The following is an 18002-nucleotide window of genomic DNA, read 5'->3' as shown; positions in this document are numbered from 1 at the left end:
TGACCTGCCACAGGATGGAGGAGCACGAAACTCACCTCCATTAACTTAAATTTCTACATTTGAGATAGCTGTTGATGTCCTTATAGTCTCAAGCTAAACTGTTATGGTGCAGTTTGTCTCATTCAAGGGCAGATATTGCTGCAGTTTGAGCACTAACTGGTGCCATGTGTGAACCTTTCGTTTGGGGATCTCTCAGAGAGCTGGCAAATCTTACTCCACTTGCTGAAAAGAGGCAATCAAACTAGTGCAGATATTTCCAGGTGCAGTTGGAAATGCTGCCTTCTGTAGCCTTGTAATAGTTGCCCCTGAGTAATCTACAAGCTCTTGGCACAAAGTGTATCTTTCCTGGATGTCTATATTTTTTCATTTTAGGGATAATGAAATCAAGGTGGCGATAGCTCTGTATTTGCTTAGTCAGCTGGGGCTGCTGCTGCCTAAAGTGTTTTAACTGTAAGTACATTGAAGAGTTTGACTGCAAGTGAAAATGGGCTTGACAACCTCATGTTTCTTGAAGCAAAGATCTTTGGACAGTGATTTACTGCTCACCAGCTCTTGCTCTTGGTGTTGTGTGCACAAAGTGCCTCACGTACTTTCCTTTACAGGCTTTTGTCTTGGTCCCTTACATCTCCTTTCGCCTCATTTAAATTCTCTCCACCAGGAGCACTTCTCAAGACATTGTTAAGAATATTGGTATTTCTAGGGAGTGACCTGAAGGTGCTGTTTAGTATGCAATTGTCAGGCATGGAAGAAAGATCTTTTTAATGATGCCATTGGCTGAATATGGTGCAATCCAGAGCCTTTTCTTCCCCTAGGAAAAGGCCTAGTGCAATGCCTGAATTGTAATGAAAGAGTTGAAGTATTGCGCTGTTGAAGCAGAACTTATTCAGGTCATCTTTCAAAAAAAAATATAGGCACTTTCAAAGCATATTATTGTCTGCTAAAAATTAGAAGGGAAGGACAATTCTTTTTAGGGTTTTATTTTCCTTTTTTTTGTTGCCTTTGTTGTGGTTGTTAAGACCTTTCAGAAAAAAATCAGGTAATAAAAATCTGCTTTCCCCCAGCTTTGCTAGAGGGCTGTGCAAGCAGTGTTCAATTCCACCTTCCTATTTGACTATTTCAGTGTCAAAGAGTTGCATTCAGAGGAGCACGGCACTTGCTGCAGGCACCATGGAGTCAGCATTGCTGTGCTGCTGCTGTAAGAAACCAGTTGGTTCCCTCCTCCTGCCAAACCTGGAGCTCGGCAGGAGCCTGGGACACCTGCCCTGCTTCACAAGGTGGTACCAGATGCAGGACACCTGCTGAGCACAGACCTGTATGCACATTCCCCAGCTCCTCAAGCCACTAACACTGGCTTAAACACAGCAATGTGAATCTTACGGTTTTAATTTGGCTGAGGTTCTGAATATCTGATCAGGGTGGTGGTCCATAACATGGCATGGGTTTAATGAGAATTGAGATCAACCCCTTTCTATAAGCATCCTGGTTTTTCTCCACTAGCCATCTTTCTCAAAATTTCTCAGTGTTGTTGACATTAACAAGCTCTTTAGATAAATGCCCTATCCAGAGCACCTGACAGCTTTCTAAAAAGATGTACTTTTTTTTCTCCTCACATTTGTCTCTCCTTCTGTCATGGTTTACAAATTCTTGTCATTGGAATTGGCCATATCTTGTTTAAATATTTTCACCTTAGTGTCTGTATCCTTTCTGGTCTTGCTTTTGATCTGACAGCAGTTTAAGGTATCCCTCCATTCTCAAAAATTTGAAATCCAGAGGTCAAAGATTTAGCAGCTCCTTCTGCCCCTCTTGAATGCTTGTCCCAGACGAAATCTGAGTTGTGCAAGCATTTTGTGGTGTTTTTTTATTCATGTTTTCAGGAATGTACATGCAGGTTTCTTCTTGTCATGGTTGCAGGCAAATAGCAGGGTGGACAAATAGTGAAGCAAAAGGGTGGCAGGTTGGCACCTTGGACCAGAAATGGAAGGAAACAAATAGGTCCCCATGGAGGGCTGTAGTCTCAAAGGACTTTATTGTTTTGGCAAGTGCAGATGGGAACCAAGTCCTCCACCAGATTTAACTGGAGCTACTTGGATATAGCAGGGCTGCAGATTCTCATCCTGCTAGAGAGATGTTCTTTCAGGTGTGGTGGACATGTTTTGAAATGAGACTCTGATCCCTTTCTTCAATCACTCACATTTTGAAGGCCCCCACGGGCACTGTGTTAATAAACCATAGAAGGTCTTGCAGCCAAAATGCTCTTTACTCTGAATGACTATTTTACAGTAGCCTAAGCCCTCTGTCCCTTGCTCTGCATGCACACACTTGCAGGTCTTGCTCCTCAGGGCTTTGGAGTCAATTGCTGCTTCACCATTTGCCTTCTATTGCAAGCCTCCTGTGCCAATGGCCCCCTCACCCCCCCCAATGTGCTTGTCCTACCACTGCTGGCTTTCACCTTTAGCCAGACTAGGATAATGTGGCTTTTTGCAAGCATGGAGCTGTGTCCCACCATCCACGCTTGGTGCTGGGGCAGCACAAACAGACTGCAAATGTTTGTTCCCCTCTAATGAAGAGACTTGAGGGTCTCGCTTACACCGTTTATTCTTTTGAGTAAATATCCGTTCCCACAGGCATCCAGCAGCGTCTGGCAGAGAAGATCAAAAGAACAGAAATGAAAGGGTTTACCCCCCTTTGTGGGGGGAGTGGGCAGCAGGACATCTCCTGCAAGATTAGATAGCTGAATGTGCGTTTTGCAAAGTGACTCATGCGCTCAGCCAGGGCTGCGCACTGAGTGGCTGCGCTTCCAGCTTGGCTGCTGGAGGAGTACATGCAGTATTTAAAATGTCTGTGTGCAGCATGGGCATTGGCAAGAAGAGCTTTTGCAGCTGATCAGGCTGTTAAATAATTTAAAGTCAGGGTTTCTGCAGATCCCTTGTGAGATTTTTCTACTTGGGCAGTGTAGCCATTGAATTGAAGGACCAGGTGAGGGGACCGGGTTGTTTTCATCTTCTAGTGCACAACAGGAGAGCCATGCAAACTGGAAAAGGTGACAGGGAGCACAGTGTTTCTGAGCAGAGATGCACACTTGTGAGCTGCTGCCACTCGGAGTAGGTGAGGAGGTCGCTGTTTGAGGGCTTATGTCCTCACGGTGACTTTTACCATTTCCTCTGAGGAAGCCTCATTTTGAGGCTTCAGCTGGTGGTGAGGTTCCTGTTGCCTGCTCTGGAGACTGGTCTCAGTTTAAAGAAATGGGGAACAAAGATCTTTGATGCTCAGTTTTTCTTGTGAGGGGAAGGTCTTCTCCCTCAGCCATGTCTATGTACAGTGTGTGCCTTCTCCATGCAGAGAGCTTGTAGAACCTATTCTCTGGGTCACCTTACAGGAACCTTGGTCTTGCTGGGTAGCAAGCTAGACAAGATGTCTGGCTTTAAGATCATTATAGTGTAGAGCTAGTTAAACCCATCAAACCTGTCTGAAAATCAATTCAGGCTCGGAGATCTGTATTATTTTATGACCAGAAGATGATTAACAAGTGAGCTGCTGTCTCTGACTAGTCCAGTGCCCAGCATGAGTTGGGATGGGAATGATGCCAAGAACTGGTCCCATGACAAAGAATGATGTTTGTGGTGACAGAAGCCTACAGGTGAAAACCTCTGACCTCCTGATCAAATGCAGCCAGGGAGAAAGGATTTCAGGCCATGCTGATCTTGTAAATCAGCTGAGGGTTGTTTGTCCAGAGATTACTTGTCCATTGGTAAAGTGTTGTTAAAAGGAGCCTTCTGCCAACTAAAAGGCCTCTTCTTCTCTGCCTGTCCACTGGAGTAAGAGGCATTGCTTAACTGGTCCAGTTAACTGGGCTGGAGGGGGTCTATGTATCTTTTATTCTGTAATGGGTCCTCAGAGAGAAATTGTTTCTAGATGGAGAGAGTACATGGGAGATGTCTCGGCATCAGAGACCAAAGGAAGAACTGGGGAAATAAAGTGCCAGGCTGCCCACAGACCTGGGCTCTGAAGCTGTGGGAAGGAGATACTTGGGGTGCCTGCATGGATCTTTCCTAGGAACAGTTCCCCATGGAAGAGCACAGGCAAAGTGCTTGTAGTGCTCCTGAGCACGCCGCTGAGATTGATGCCTCCTGCATGTGCTGGGTTTGCTTTCCGGATGGGTGCATTTGTCTGGGGCCATTACTGCATATGGCAAGCTGTTGCTATACTGACAGTTGGCTGTGAGAAAGTTAAATACGTTTTTTTTAATATGATTTTGAAACATTTTCTCTGATTTAAGTGGTAAACATAGTATTACTTAATATCCTGCTCCTGCTGTGTAATGCATTCATGGAAATGCACCACCAGAACTGGGAGAAAAGACTGTCACTTGCAAGGCTGTGGAGAATCAGTGGTGAGAGCAGAGGAAGGAAGCTTGCCTGCCCTCACTGCAGGTTTTCTGCTTCAGTGATGTGTATATTGTATGAGTAACTTCAACTGGGCTGTTGCTTTACTGTAAAAAAAGACCAAAGACCCTGTGAGCACCCAACTGCGCAAATCGTCCTTGTGACTTGGATGCCTTAAGCAGATTCTTGAAGATGTGCCCGACCTGTCACATTGGGAGTGAATAATCTCAAATGACACATTTGTTCCAGAGCCAATTTGAAACTGGCTGTACAGACCACCACAGAGAGGTGTAAATGTGAGCAGGAAGGAAGGGAAGTAATTTGAAAGAGAAGTGCTGCCGATTGGAGCTGTACATCACTGATCAGTGGTGATTGACTTTTCTCCTGATGTCAGTGTCTGTGTTGCTCTGGCCAGGCCCCCAGCAGTCCTGGTCTCCCCGGTGGATGGCTCAGAGAGAGAGGCAGGATATTTTCCCCTCCCACTGATCACAGGGAGCATGGGAAGAGACAGTCACAAGCTGCTGGGAGTGTAATTTGCTATTAGGCTATGTGGCGTCCTGTCTGCCATCAATTACAGCCTTTGCTCAGAATAAGAGGCAATGAAAGGGACTTTATATCCAAGCCATCTCCTGCTGGTGAGGATGGGCTGTGGATGCATTTTGAGAGGAAAGAAAATGAGGAAAGTATCTTGCTGAAAATCTGCATAGGAGAAAAGGATAAGAGGGAAGTTACATTTAGACAAAGCACACCCAAGAACCTGCTGTTACCTGCAAAGATGTGCTATCAAAATGTAAATTAAACAACTTTTGCTAGAGTTTTGTTTTCTGAGAATAGAGAATTGTACTTAGGTGGAGAGGGGAAAACTGATGCATAAGTTAGCAGATTTTTTCTTGCTTTACAGCTGATATCAAAATGGTAACCTGGTATCACAGGGAGCCAGAGCAAAGGAATATTTTTCTCTTGAAGTGTGAGAGCAGCCCTGCAGTTCAGGAGGCTGGGGTGGTTGTAAGCTCTGTCCCTGTCCCTGAAAGCTGTAACCAGCTCTCCTCTTCCTGCTCCCAAGCTTACACTGCAGACCTGCTCCCAGAGGACTGGAGGGATCCTCTGTACCTGACCTGCATTTGCTGGTTTTGCCTTTCCTGGCTTCCACTTCCACATGCTGAGCTCATGCTGGAAGTAATACAGCTAAATTGCTTCCTCCAGCTACTCACTCTCAATTGACTCTTCTCCATGGGGAGCTTTAAATGATGCCCATGGGGCAGCACAGAGCCTGAAATCCCCGTTAACCCTGGTATTTCAAAAGCGATCAAGGCAAACAGAGCTCAGATCTCTGCTTTAGGAAATGATGCACACTTGTAACAAGTCATTACCCTAAAAAGAAGAAATGAGCCTTCATACAGTATGTGCTGACCTTCACTAACTAAACCACAATTTCTTCAGCTGTTTTATATGCTTGGTTGTGCATGAGCATGGCCCCCTTTTTATTTTTTCTCCAAGTGGAAGTGGTACAATGCTGCAGTGCTTTTTCAAGGGAGCTAAGCTGAGAAAACATTCAAAAATCCACATTTTTTACTTTTCTGTGATAACCAGTTAGTTCATGGAGGATAAGAGGATTTGTGGAAGATAAGAGGAACCAGCCTTTGTGAGTGCTTAAAACTCACTGTCATACTTTACCTTCAGGCACTGTAGATCTTTGCCCTCCAGGATTTATTCACAGCAGCAGATTCCAGCTGGGCTCCCAGGTCAATTAGAGCTCTAAATTTATAGATTTGTCCACTAATCCTTTCACTGGCACTTTGGATCAAGGCAACTGGAAGGGGGTAGTGCATTTCTTATTGGTAGCGCGCTGCTTATCACCGATGGTAAATATCTCCTGAGCTGTCTAATCATCACAAAACTTGCATTTGGTGTCAGCAGGATGCTTGTAAATTTGCTCAGATACTCTGAAACGGAGCTGTTCTGTCATTCATTTTGCACTATCCATGGAATGAAATGGAGACTGTGGGCAGAGAGGGACACCTTGCTCGGAAGGCAGTCACAAAGGTTGGTGGGTTGAGACAGGTACTTTCCTCCCTCCGGGCTTCTGAGCAGTGCAGGGCACTGAGAGCAACAAAGAGCCTCTCATTTGTGTATGCAGCACATCCCCACTATTTCCTGGTCATTTCGTTATGTGTTCAAGCTGTTATGATGGTAACTCATTTTCTCCTACTGAAACATTGGTTAGCAGCCACTTTTCAGATCAGTTTTGCAAATGCAGCACAGAGCATGCAGAGTGCCTGCTGAGCAGCCAGAGCAGCAGTTAGTGTCACAAGAGAAAAACAAACAAACCTGGAGGAGGACTGGAAACATTACGATGGGAAAAAGATGTCCTACTGATGCCATAAAGTAAGATCATGGGAAAACAAACACCTAGAAACATTTCTTCCCCTATCCATCCATCCCCTCCCCCCAAGAAAAAAAAAGGGGTTGAATAATTTGTCTGCTTTCAAAGTTACGTAAGTCTCCCAGAGATAAAAATCTGTGGTTTGTTAAGTGCAGCAGTGTGGTCCTGTGGCAATTGCACCTACGTGGAACCAACTGCCTGCAAAACTGCATTACAGGTAGAGATATGAGTTGGTATTTGCAAAATAAATAACCCATTTAAATGTATGAAGGAAAACAAGCGCGCTCACCCATGATGTAGTTCTCCCCTGAAATGTCATGAGCTGCATCATTTACATTCAGCCTCCCCTTGAACCCAAAGGAGCGCTGTGTTCAACTGTTTCACTGACCCGCAGACGGACAGACTGACAGGCTCTTTGTTAGAGAGGCAAGTTAGGAAATACCAGAGCTAAGGTTGTCTGTGCAACCTTCCTTTCTGCTCCCCATGTGGACATACCACAATATGGGCTTTAATTCCATAATCCCTCGGTCATTTTCCACTGGCCCCCTGCCTCCTACAGTGTGAAGGAGGCACAATGCCTCCTTAATGAGCAGACAAGCGGTGGCTTGGCTTATTATGATTCGGTCTGTGACCATGGACCTCATTCAAGTCTTGCTCTGAAAATGCAGTGTTTTGTTTTCAGCTGTTTTACAGCTTGTTCCACCCAAGTCTCGCTGGCCCTTCACGTGCTCAACCCCTGCACTCTGCAGAGGGTGTTCAGTGATTAGCACCCTTGTTTTACAGATGGAGACCAGAACGGGCAAGTGTCCAGCACCTACAGATTCCTGCCATGTCATGCCTGTCCATAGTGCTGGGGCACAGCCCCTGAGGAGGGCTGCAGCTCAGCACCTCAGTCCCTGGCGTCTCCAGTCAGCCATCCACGGAACAGCAGAAGGTAGATGTGGCCACCCCTTGCCATGGCCCTGCGGTTTCTTGGCTGTGGGCCATGCAAAGCACAGCTCTGGTTGTACTGGAGACGTGCTCGCAGCACAACCCCTGCCCTGTGCCCAGGGCAGAGGGGTCTGTGAACCCCATGGATGGGGCATGGCATGACACCAGCCAGGCGCCCTGGGATGGGGCAGCTTAGGAAAACAGTGGCATTGGCAATGCTTTTACACTACCTGCCCAGATTTCTCTCCTGTACCTGCCCAGGTGCCTTTTTTGATACTGCCACAATGGTTAGGGCAGATTGCCAGAGAGAATCTGGGGGTTTTGTTGGTTGTGGTTTTTTTTTTTTTTTGCTTGGTTTGATTTTTAGGTTCTTGGGGTTTCTTTGGTTTTTTAAAGTATTTTTGACTAAACAAAGTCTTCAGTTTTCCACTTCAAACCCATCTTGAGTGTGAGCAGATGAGCAGAAGCATCAGCTCAGGTGGAACTGGCATAGGCAAACCCTACTCTCAGGGTGTGGGACTTTCCCCTGCCAGACTTGAAAACAAGCTGAGCTCTGCAGCTTGTGACCACTGCTGCACTGTGATCATTGCTTTCTACCAGATGTGAAATGGTGATGAAATGCTCTTTTTTTGGTTAAAACATACAGCTTGCCTCCCCCAGCTAATCTCCAAGCAAAGTCAACCCACCAAGCAAAGTTGCGTTGGGCTATGCGAAATTGGATTGCTGGATAGCTCACTACAAAATTAAACAATGGTCTAAAACTAAAACAGGGCACTTTTCTGTTAGATCTGTTATTCCCTTCAAATACCTTGATGTACTCTTTTCTGCTATGCCTTTTTCTTTGGAGAAGCTGCCCTTAAAATCCTGTAGACTCTTTGCATAATTATCTTTTGTTTTGGTCCTCCTCTCTCAGCATCTGTAGTGATGCCTGCAAAAGCTTCAGCCAGCAGCTTGGCCAAGGGCAGCTGGTGGCCTGAGCTGCTCAGTGTTAATTTTTTGCTTTTGGTCTTCTCTTGCACTTGTGTGGTGCATGTAGCATGTGGCTCACGAGCACCCCACTCAACTATGGTGCAGGTAATCACTGTTAATAGGTTTGGGTCTGTCGTTCGGATGTGTTTCTTTTTTCATAGCTGTGATGCCACCCAAGAATTGTGATGGAACCAGTAACATGCTTTGGTTGTAGGAGGAGCTTGGAATATGTAGCTTTTCCAACCAGGAGTTGGAGGCAGGAGGAAAAGGGATGTGAAGAGTCAAGTGTGAAACATCATGTACTGCCTGTGTTAGTCCTCTGAGACTTTTTAATTTATTTTTTTAGTACAAAATGAATAACTATGTGTATTTAAAAATGGTCAACCTTGGCCTGAGATGTTACTATAATTGCAAAATTTTCATTTTCACATAGTAATGGTGTTTTGTTGCAGATCGATGTCCTCAAGGCAGACGTGGAGAGCGCCGAGTGGAAAATTTTGGAAAACCTGATCCTGGAAGATGTTGTTGAGCAGATAGGACAGCTGGTCTTTGAGGTGCACATGCACTGGCCTGGGTTTGAGGTCAGTGGCAATGACAGCACCGTGGTGCGGTACTGGTACAGTCTGCTCCGGGAACTGGAGCTGAAGGACTTCAGGCTTTTCCATACCTACAAAGACTTATCAAAACCACAGATGTTTCTGAAAAAGGAAGCTTTCAACGCCAGTAGCTGTTACACACTGAGCTGGGTAAATACAAGATGGAAATAGCAGAAAGGAATTTATGATGTGTGACTGCGAGCCATCTGGGCCCGTAGCGTTATTGAAGAGGATTTTGGTGTCACTGGCTAAAGTTGCTAAATATGCACGCAGTGACTGCTAGCAAAATGGACTGGCTTTTATATTTATATGTTGTCAAAAGAACTGGCACCAGGAGAAGATATATGGTGCAGATTTGTATAGCAATATATTTGCCAGTGGGTACATTGTCCCAGAGGACAGAGGTTTCTGTAAAGGTTTGTCTGGGGGAGATAAGAGCATGGTTTTTCCAGGCTGCCCCATGTTTGAGCATGCCAGCAAGGAGGGCATCCCTCTGGGGCTGCCCTGGGAAGCTCTGCTGGCTGAGCTGTGCCAGCCCTCGGGCAGGAGAGTGCTTGTGACAAGGTGTCTTTTTAAGAAAGCGTCAAGTGTTAATTCTCTGTAAAGTGATCATCTTTGATTTGTACCTTCTTTACTTTGGCCTTGTTTCCTACAGAACAAATTTTAGGCAAGAACAGTATATTCTTGAACCCACTGGCAAATTTCAGCTGAATTTGGCAGAGACAGAAATCACCACCAAACTAAATTTCTACCTACTTCTTTGAGCAGCTTCTGAGTGCCCTGACTTTGGTTTTTTAAGCTAGCACTCGCCCTCCTCACCCTCGAGAGCCTTCAGCCACAGAAGACAGGGCATCCCTAGTTCATCTGCTCAAAGAACAGCTTGGTTGAAATTACTCTTGCAATGGCTGCAGCAAGTGGTTTTTCATCTAGTGAGATACATGTAAGAGATGAAAGTGAAACCTGGTCTTTTTTGTTCCTTTTGGGGTTTTGTTGAACAATTCCTGGTGCCTTTTCCAGTGCTGTGCCTGGATGCCTGCCACCTCCTCACCACCTTGCCTCTCCCTGGCATGAGGAGGCGAAACACTGGATCTGCACTGATGCTGGCAGAGGTGGTGGCCCAGGCAGGTGCCCTGGACGTCAGCTGTGCTGGGGCTCAGCAGGCTGGAATGTGAATTGTCTGCAGTGCCCCTGGGAGCCTTTGACATTCCCCAAGGAGCTAAGGAGGGGGAGCTAAAAAACATATAGCAGGTAGGGTTTTTTCTTATCTTTAGATGAATTTTGACATTAAACTTTGCATTAAAATACAAGATGTCACCACTTTCATATCTTTGATATGGGGACTTTTTAACTGCCTTTGGTTTCCGACTTCTTCAAGTCTACAACTTCCTCAAGGGAGGTGGTGAAGGGGGAGATGCTGATCTCCTCTCTCCAGTGACCAGTGACAGGACATGAAAAAATTGAATGAAACTGTGTCAGGGGAGGTTCAGGTTGGGTTTTAGGAAAAGGTTCTTCACGCAGAAGGTGGCCAGTCACTGGAACAGGCTTCCTAGGGAAGTGGTCATGGAACCAACCATGTCAGAGTTCAGGGAATCTCTGGATGGCTCTCTTAGTAACTTGGTTTAGTTTTAGGTCCTGTGAGGAGCAGTGAGTTGGTCTTGATGATCCTTACTGGGTCCCTTCCAATTTGAGATATTCTATGATTCTATAAAAGTAGCTCCTGTTTCTGCTCCTACATGTCCCACCTGGACCAGGGCTTTGCAGACACCCAGAGCAGGGCACTGAGAGTGCCCACCATGTCCTCAGCTCTGCATCAAAATCAAGATTACCTGATGCAGATGCATTGAATTCCCCATGTCCAAGACATTGGGCAAAGCACTTTCCTCAGGGCTGAGCTACCTATTGCCATCCCTGAGCCAGGTAATGCACAAACCAAGAGATCCACAACCTCTGAAAAATGAGTAAGAAATGCCTTCTCTGTGACAGCCACCTTGCTACAGCCCTCATACATGAAGTACTGAAGTTGTTTAATGATGCAGAGCCATGAGGTGATTCATCAAAATGCAAGAGGCTGCCAGGGTTTCCTAAACTAATATCTGGCATGTTGGAATGGCCACGCTCACTGCACTGCAGAATGGCTCAACTCCTATTTTTCAAATAATGGGGTGGCAAAAGTCCAGCTGCCAGTCCTGATTTATTAATAAAGTATAAATATATGGGCTCTAGCATTGTACAGGTTTTTTCTCCTAACTAGTCTTAGAGTAAGTAGCCTAGTAGCTTATTATCATTTGTTTAAGAAACCAACAGATAGAGGTTAAAAAATAAATTACATGGCCTCTCTCAAATGTTAAAATTCAAAAGGTATGTACATCTTCCATAGTTTATTTCCCTGAAGTAAAAATGGTGATATGCAAATTACAGAAGTGGAGTAGAGGTCCATCCTGGTTCTTTGGTTAGTAAGGGAGTTTAATAAACCCTCAGCTAATCTCTTGCTTGGGATTGCCAGGTAGTGTCAGGAACACTTCAGGTTACAGCAAATACGTCTTTGGCAAAAAAGATTCCAATAACTATGGTAATTTTAAAGAAAACCTTATCTCTAATACAGGGAAGATAAAAGCCATTTATCATTCTGGAGGCAGTTATGTGATATTATAGGAAAAAATGAACAGTGCTTATTTAATGCACTCTCTGTGCCTTTCTACTTCACATCTCTTAGAGCAGCGTTACAACCTTCCTTTCTGAGGTCTTGCTTCTATGCCCTTACCCCTTCTCTTTTATTGATCTCTTTTACCTAAGAGATTTTACCTTTAAATGAATTCAGTTCCTGTCTCCTAATGACAGGAACTGAGCTGTTGGGTACATGCCCAGGGACACAAGCCAGGGCTGGCTGACTGCTGCAGTGGCCAGGCTGGTGCTGAGGGATGTGTGGCATCTGTGTCTACCCACTGCCATACTGAGGCACAATTGCCACTGACCTGCTCAGAGATCATCTCCATGCAGTAACCACATGCCAGTGTTGCACTCCACGACTCTTCCCAGATCACACCTGCACAGAAAGCACCATAGCTTCCCCATTCTTCGAGGTCTAAGTACAGAGTGCACCATTAAAACCAGTGTGTACAGGGCATTCTGCCCTTGTAGCCACAGCCTGGAAACTGGTAACTGCATGGCTGTGGAGGGAAGTCAGACAGCTCCAGATCTGCTCAGCATCACCATTACAGGCATTGCCCAGCTCTGCTCTCCCCCCATTCTCCTGGTCTGCTGTCCCCAGGTGCATTGGGCACTCCCTGCAGGCACGTGCATCAGCTCTCCAGAGCCCCCAGCCCATTGCTCCCAGCTCAGGAGCCTCGTTCCTGCCCCCACCTCAGGTTATTCATGGTGGCCACAACCAGTTCCAACCCCACCTAACAAAGACATAATGACAGCTCTTGTTCCTGATGGGAAGCCATTATTGCATCAGTTGGACAACTCCACCAGGAGATGTTTCAGCTTAGTCTAAAGTGGATCCTTGCAGAGATGACCCAGGGGTAGGGGCAATTCTACTTGCACAAATCCTTTTGTGGGGGTGAGGGCATTTCTCTTTCAGACAGGCTCACAGTGATTTATAAATCACACAGGTTTATGAATCAGAACTTACAGGTGCTGCCCATGACCTGGTGAAGATGAAGAGCAGAAACAGATGTGAATCCCCTCAAACTATCACAGCTGATACCGCAACATGAGCTTTCCATGGCGAGCCCGTGGCAGCACAGAGGGGAATTTGTTAGAACACACTCTTCCAGGAAAACTGGGCCCTTTCTGAATGCCACATTGGCTTCCTTGGAGGTTCCAAAATTTGCCCAAAGAAAGGTCTGACCTCCTGCTGCACTCCAAAACCTGCCATTTATTGCATGCACTTCTGGCCCCAGGCTTTGATCCCATTGTGACTTGTGAAGGGTTGTTCTTCGAGCACCTCTCAACTGTGAAAGAACAAAGAAAGTGTAAAGGGAACATATGTTTGGCCTTTCTTGGCAGATGGCAAGAAGACATATCACCCAGTAGCACACCTGAAGAAATGGCACTCATTCTCTCTGGTGAATTATTCAACAGCTGAGACCATCTGGTTCGTTACAAAACTTGGATTTCATGAGCTTCATTAGCCACTCCCTTGTCCTTGGAAGGATACTCAGGGTTATTCAGTAGGAAATCACTCTCGATTTTTTCCTGCTTGTTAACACAATGTGACATTTAATTGCAGTCAGTAGAGACCTGGTTTAGTGGCAGTGGAAGTTCAGAGCTGACCTATATTCAGAGACATATTTATACCTGCCCCCCTCCACTGGCTTTCAGGGGCAGCATCTGCAGAGCAAGCTTGGCTCTTGAAGGGAACAACCTGCAGTAATGAATGCCTCTTCCCTTAAACAGAAGTCCCTGCTCACGGTGCAGTTTGACCTGCCTCATGTAGAGTTTTACCTGGTTCTGAAGGAGACCTCTGCAGAGACAGCCTGTGTTACTTTATCCTGATAGGCAGCACCTTACACAGGGAAAACAGGAGCCTGCTTTGCGCTGCCTAGAAGTGATGACTCAAATGTGAATACCATGTCCCTGCTCTTTTTGGTGGATTACCAACACAGATCTTTGAGTTTAAGCAGTTTTCTGAAGGGAAGTGCAGTGGTATACACAGTACAAAACCTCTGCAAGTAATGAAAATGCTTCAGTGTCTCAGCTGGTATTTCCCCCTCTACACCTGAAATTCCATTTCTGAATCAATCACAAACAATGCAAATCCCACCCTTACATCCACCTGCAGATATCTAGAGTGGAGCCACCACCCAGGGTGCCACTACCCTTGCAGGCAGGTGGGGACAGGTGCCTGACTGGTGTCAGACCTCTGAGGCAGCAGCAGCAGCAGCTGTGCCCTAGGAGGTCCCATGTCCCTCACTGGTGTCTCTCCACGGATGCCAGCCACGAGCAGCCAAGACACAGGGAGTAGGACTTCACCAGACAACCCCACGCTGACCTCACGCTGACCTCTCAAACTGACTTGCCAGTCAGGAGAGGCCCTGAAATTACTTCCAGCTTCTTCTTTATGAAAGAAAAATTGCTCCAAGAAACAGGAGAATCCAGGATCTGAAGAAATATTCCATAATGTTATTCCACTCATTTAATATTGGAGGAATAATGACAAAAAGCAAAAAAACCCCACTCGTTCTGCTGCCCCAAGGTACTCCCAAAGCATCAGCACCAGGGCAGAGAAAGGAGCTTGCTGCAGGGAAGCTCTTTCGACAAAACTCAGTGTGGTTTTGGATACTCCAGGGAATGGGCCTTCCTTCTTTATCCTGTAGATGTCTGGCCTGACAAATGATTTCAGAGTCTCAAGTTCCCTTTTTATCTCCAAGGAATATTGGAAGAGATTATGTTTGGCAGAGTACATGAGGAGGAGCTGAAGGAGCAAGATTGTATTGGGATGCCAAAGCAAAATATAAACAACACCATGGGCAAAGGCCCATGGGTGCTTGGGGAAATCAGCCTGGAGCAAGCTAAGGCGGGAGGTTAAATTGTTACAACTCTTCTAGGACAGGGCATTTTTCTTTTTTTTTCCTCTTAAAAGCATTTCACAAGAGTTTAAACTCCACCTAAAAAATAAAGACTTGTTACACAATTAAAGAGTTTAGCTGGGGAAGAGGAGCAAGACACCGTGGGGCAATTATGCTGGGAGAATGGGAAAGATTTGCAGCTCCCATAACTATGTCTGGGTAACTGTCAGCGGTCTTGAAGCTCCATAAAGTTCCTGTTACTGAAATGACTCCCCAGAGGATTTGTGTTGCTGTCTTCCTTTCCCAAACCAAAGAAGCAGGCTCAGTTAGCCTTGACATCTTCCAGATTAACCAAAAAAACCCCAAGGCCTAATGAGAACCTCTTACTCTACTGACCAATGCAGCAACGTTTCATTTGAGCAGCCCCGAGCGGCGTGAATCATAGCAGGGAAAAAGGAGGCTCAGCGCATTTAACATATTTTCAATATTCTGTCATACAAGACAACAAACAGGTCTGAGGACAAACTTCCAGTGCGCCTGGTGAATTTACAGGTCCATGGCCTGCTGAAAGTTATTGCAATTTGTTTCTGAAAGCTTTAAATTCTGCTAGCAGCTTCTGTAAACATAGCCCTGCCACAAGCAGTTTTCTCTGAGTGCTGCAAGAGAGCTGTGGTGTCTGTTTTGCTTATCAGCAAGCCTAACAGAAAAGCCGTATTTTACTGCAAAATATGAGGCTTAGAATTTTGAATGTATGTTAGTGAAGTCAACCTACAGTAACAAGTCCCTTAAGTAGTCTCCAGAGGAACAACCTCCCTGGCAACTGATTTTTTCTGGTGTACAGGTTCAACTGTTTATAGAAGTCTTCCAAGCAAAACTCCCCTCCCTCCTCCGCGCTCCGCGTGTTCCCCCTCGTGCAGGCTGCTTGTCATATGGAGTCTTTCTAGTGAACGGGAGCAGGATTTTGTAATAACCAGCTGGTAGAAAGAAGGAAAGTACATCGTGTTACTGGGCTGTGAGAGCTGCAAGGCTCCCTGTTTAAATCAGCTGTTAAAGACCACGGTGTTAAACGGCATACTGAACATCTGCCTGCTGCTAAAAAGTGGCTTTTTACAAGACAATCTTGGACTTTTCTGGATGTACAGTAATTTTTATGTTTGTTCTTCATAATGAGGGCAAAGACTGAGCAGCCCCATCTTACTGGGGACAATTATAAACTCTGAGCAAGACAGATGTCAAGACCATCTGCTTCAAGACAGCCAGCCTCCTTATCAGCGATGCACGAGGATATGTGGGCTATTTCCCCCTCTCACATATGAAAAAAGTCCAAGAAAAAGCTGGCAAAAGGTCAAAGAAACTATCAATTTTCCCAGACAGAACTCCAAGAATGATGGAGATAGTTGACTGACCTGTAAAACTTCCGCTGTAAAAGCAACTGGTATTAATAAAATCAGTAACATATTGGCATGGCACTTCTGAAAGTTACAGGTGCATGATCAAGGGGAACAAAATAATGATACTGTGACAGCAGCCCTGCAGCTCAGCTTGCCTGTGTTCCTTCCTGGCAGTGCAACACACTTGCCTCCAGCCCTCCCAAGATGCTCTCTTTCAGCTCGAATCACTATGCTGCATTCTCCACTAACATCAGAGGAAAATTAATCGGGTATCTCGAAAGGCACTCTTCCCTTTTCTCCCAATGCTGCCTTTTCCCTGGATCTGTCTGCTCATAGGTCAAGTTCAGCCTAGAGGTCCCAGACTAGACTTGCTCTGACCAACACCTGTAACAGACCAGTTTCTGGTGAAACATGAAATTGGGAATAGAAGGACATGATTTGAGGTGATTAGCCCAGAAAGAAATCTCTCCCCAGGTGGCTGCTGGAAAGACAAGTTTGGACCTGCACCACACTCACACACACATCTATCCATGTGCACAGCAAACTAGCTGACAGTGTGAGCTTTGCAGTCAGTTTGCTTATCAGCAAGCCTAACAGGGAATTACCCTCATAAAAATTCCCCCTGCAGGCTTCAATGCAGATGTGAGAAATTCCACAAAAGATTAATGTGGTGACCAACTGTGAAGGACAAAAGATTTTATCTGAAAGTTTCTAGGGCAATTTTGACTCTGAGCTTGCTGCAAACATTTAATCCAAATTCATCAACTCCAGCAGAATTGATTGAAACATTTCTTTTTTTTTTTTCCTCCAACGGTAACACCCAGTATATTACTACAAGAGTTTATACACTTATTTTTATATTTTGCATATACTACTTTACACATATATATCTAAAGTTCAGCCTGGTAGGTGACACATGGAAAAACACAGTACCAACAACAGAGTCAAGCATTTTGTGTATTATGATTTAAATGGTTTTTAAGCATTTGGGAAAGGTGTTTCTTATGTAAATGCCAGAATGTATTCCTAGTTTCTGTGTTCCAGATTTTCTATCTGCTCTATTCCTCCTCGCCTCCCTATTCCCCTGTACATATAAACTGTTAACAGTCAGGGCACACTGCCACATATCCATTTGGGAAATGTATTTGAAGGAAAAAATCCGTTCCAAATTACTCCAGCCCCCTTTCTCTTGAAGCAGCACCCGGCACACAACACACACCAGAGCTCAACTCCCAGCTCAGGAATCAAACCTTACCTATGAGAAGCACATCAGAAATTCATCCTCTGCAAGACAGCAGCAGCTCTTTCCCACCCACACTGTGAAGAGCAGAGAAGCAGGAACAGCCTCTTCTCTCCCTACAGAGCATCAGTCCTCAGGACATGTTGGACCAGCTCTTTCCTCTCTCTCCAGGCTCTACTGTTTCCTGTCTCAGTCCTTGTCTGGGAACAAGGCTGGGCAACACCCAGTTACAACCAGGATGGTGCTTGTGGAAACAGTGCATGGACTTTTTCAGGCACACAAGGCTACTGGGATGGGAAAGTAACCAGGAACATGTAAACTCAGTGCAGTTACACAACAGCATGGACTGACAGCGGAATGACTCTCAAGCTCAGCATTACAGAGTTGGTCTAAAAATGCCTAAGCTTCCTGTTCACTCACAAGGGCCTAACTTGTGTAACTCACTCTTTGAAAGACCAGAATTGTCTTGCAACCAGTCAAACAACCCAAACCCCACACAAAACAACCAACCCATTTCCTTCCATCTCAACAATGTGAGATTCTTTGCCTCAGCTTCTACCCTACTGTCAGTTAAGGCAATTATTCCTTTGCTATTCTT

The 18002-nt window shown here is 45.5% G+C and overlaps 1 protein-coding gene across 2 annotated transcripts in view; it reads left to right on the top strand.

Moving 5' to 3' along the window:
• Positions 1–17209, top strand: part of METTL24 (methyltransferase like 24) — a 53216-nt gene extending 36007 nt beyond the window's left edge. For both annotated transcript variants that reach the window (XM_032101472.1, XM_032101474.1), the window contains exon 5: positions 9117–17209. In XM_032101472.1, coding sequence (XP_031957363.1) covers positions 9117–9431 — 315 coding nt within the window. In that variant the 3' untranslated portion in view covers positions 9432–17209. The remainder of the gene's footprint in view (positions 1–9116) is intronic.
• Positions 17210–18002: the final 793 nt, after the last annotated feature.

The sequence above is a fragment of the Corvus moneduloides genome, chromosome 3 (genome assembly GCF_009650955.1).
Source record: "Corvus moneduloides isolate bCorMon1 chromosome 3, bCorMon1.pri, whole genome shotgun sequence".
In the NCBI taxonomy this organism is placed as follows: domain Eukaryota; kingdom Metazoa; phylum Chordata; class Aves; order Passeriformes; family Corvidae; genus Corvus; species Corvus moneduloides.
This window is presented reverse-complemented; position numbering and strand designations above follow the sequence as displayed.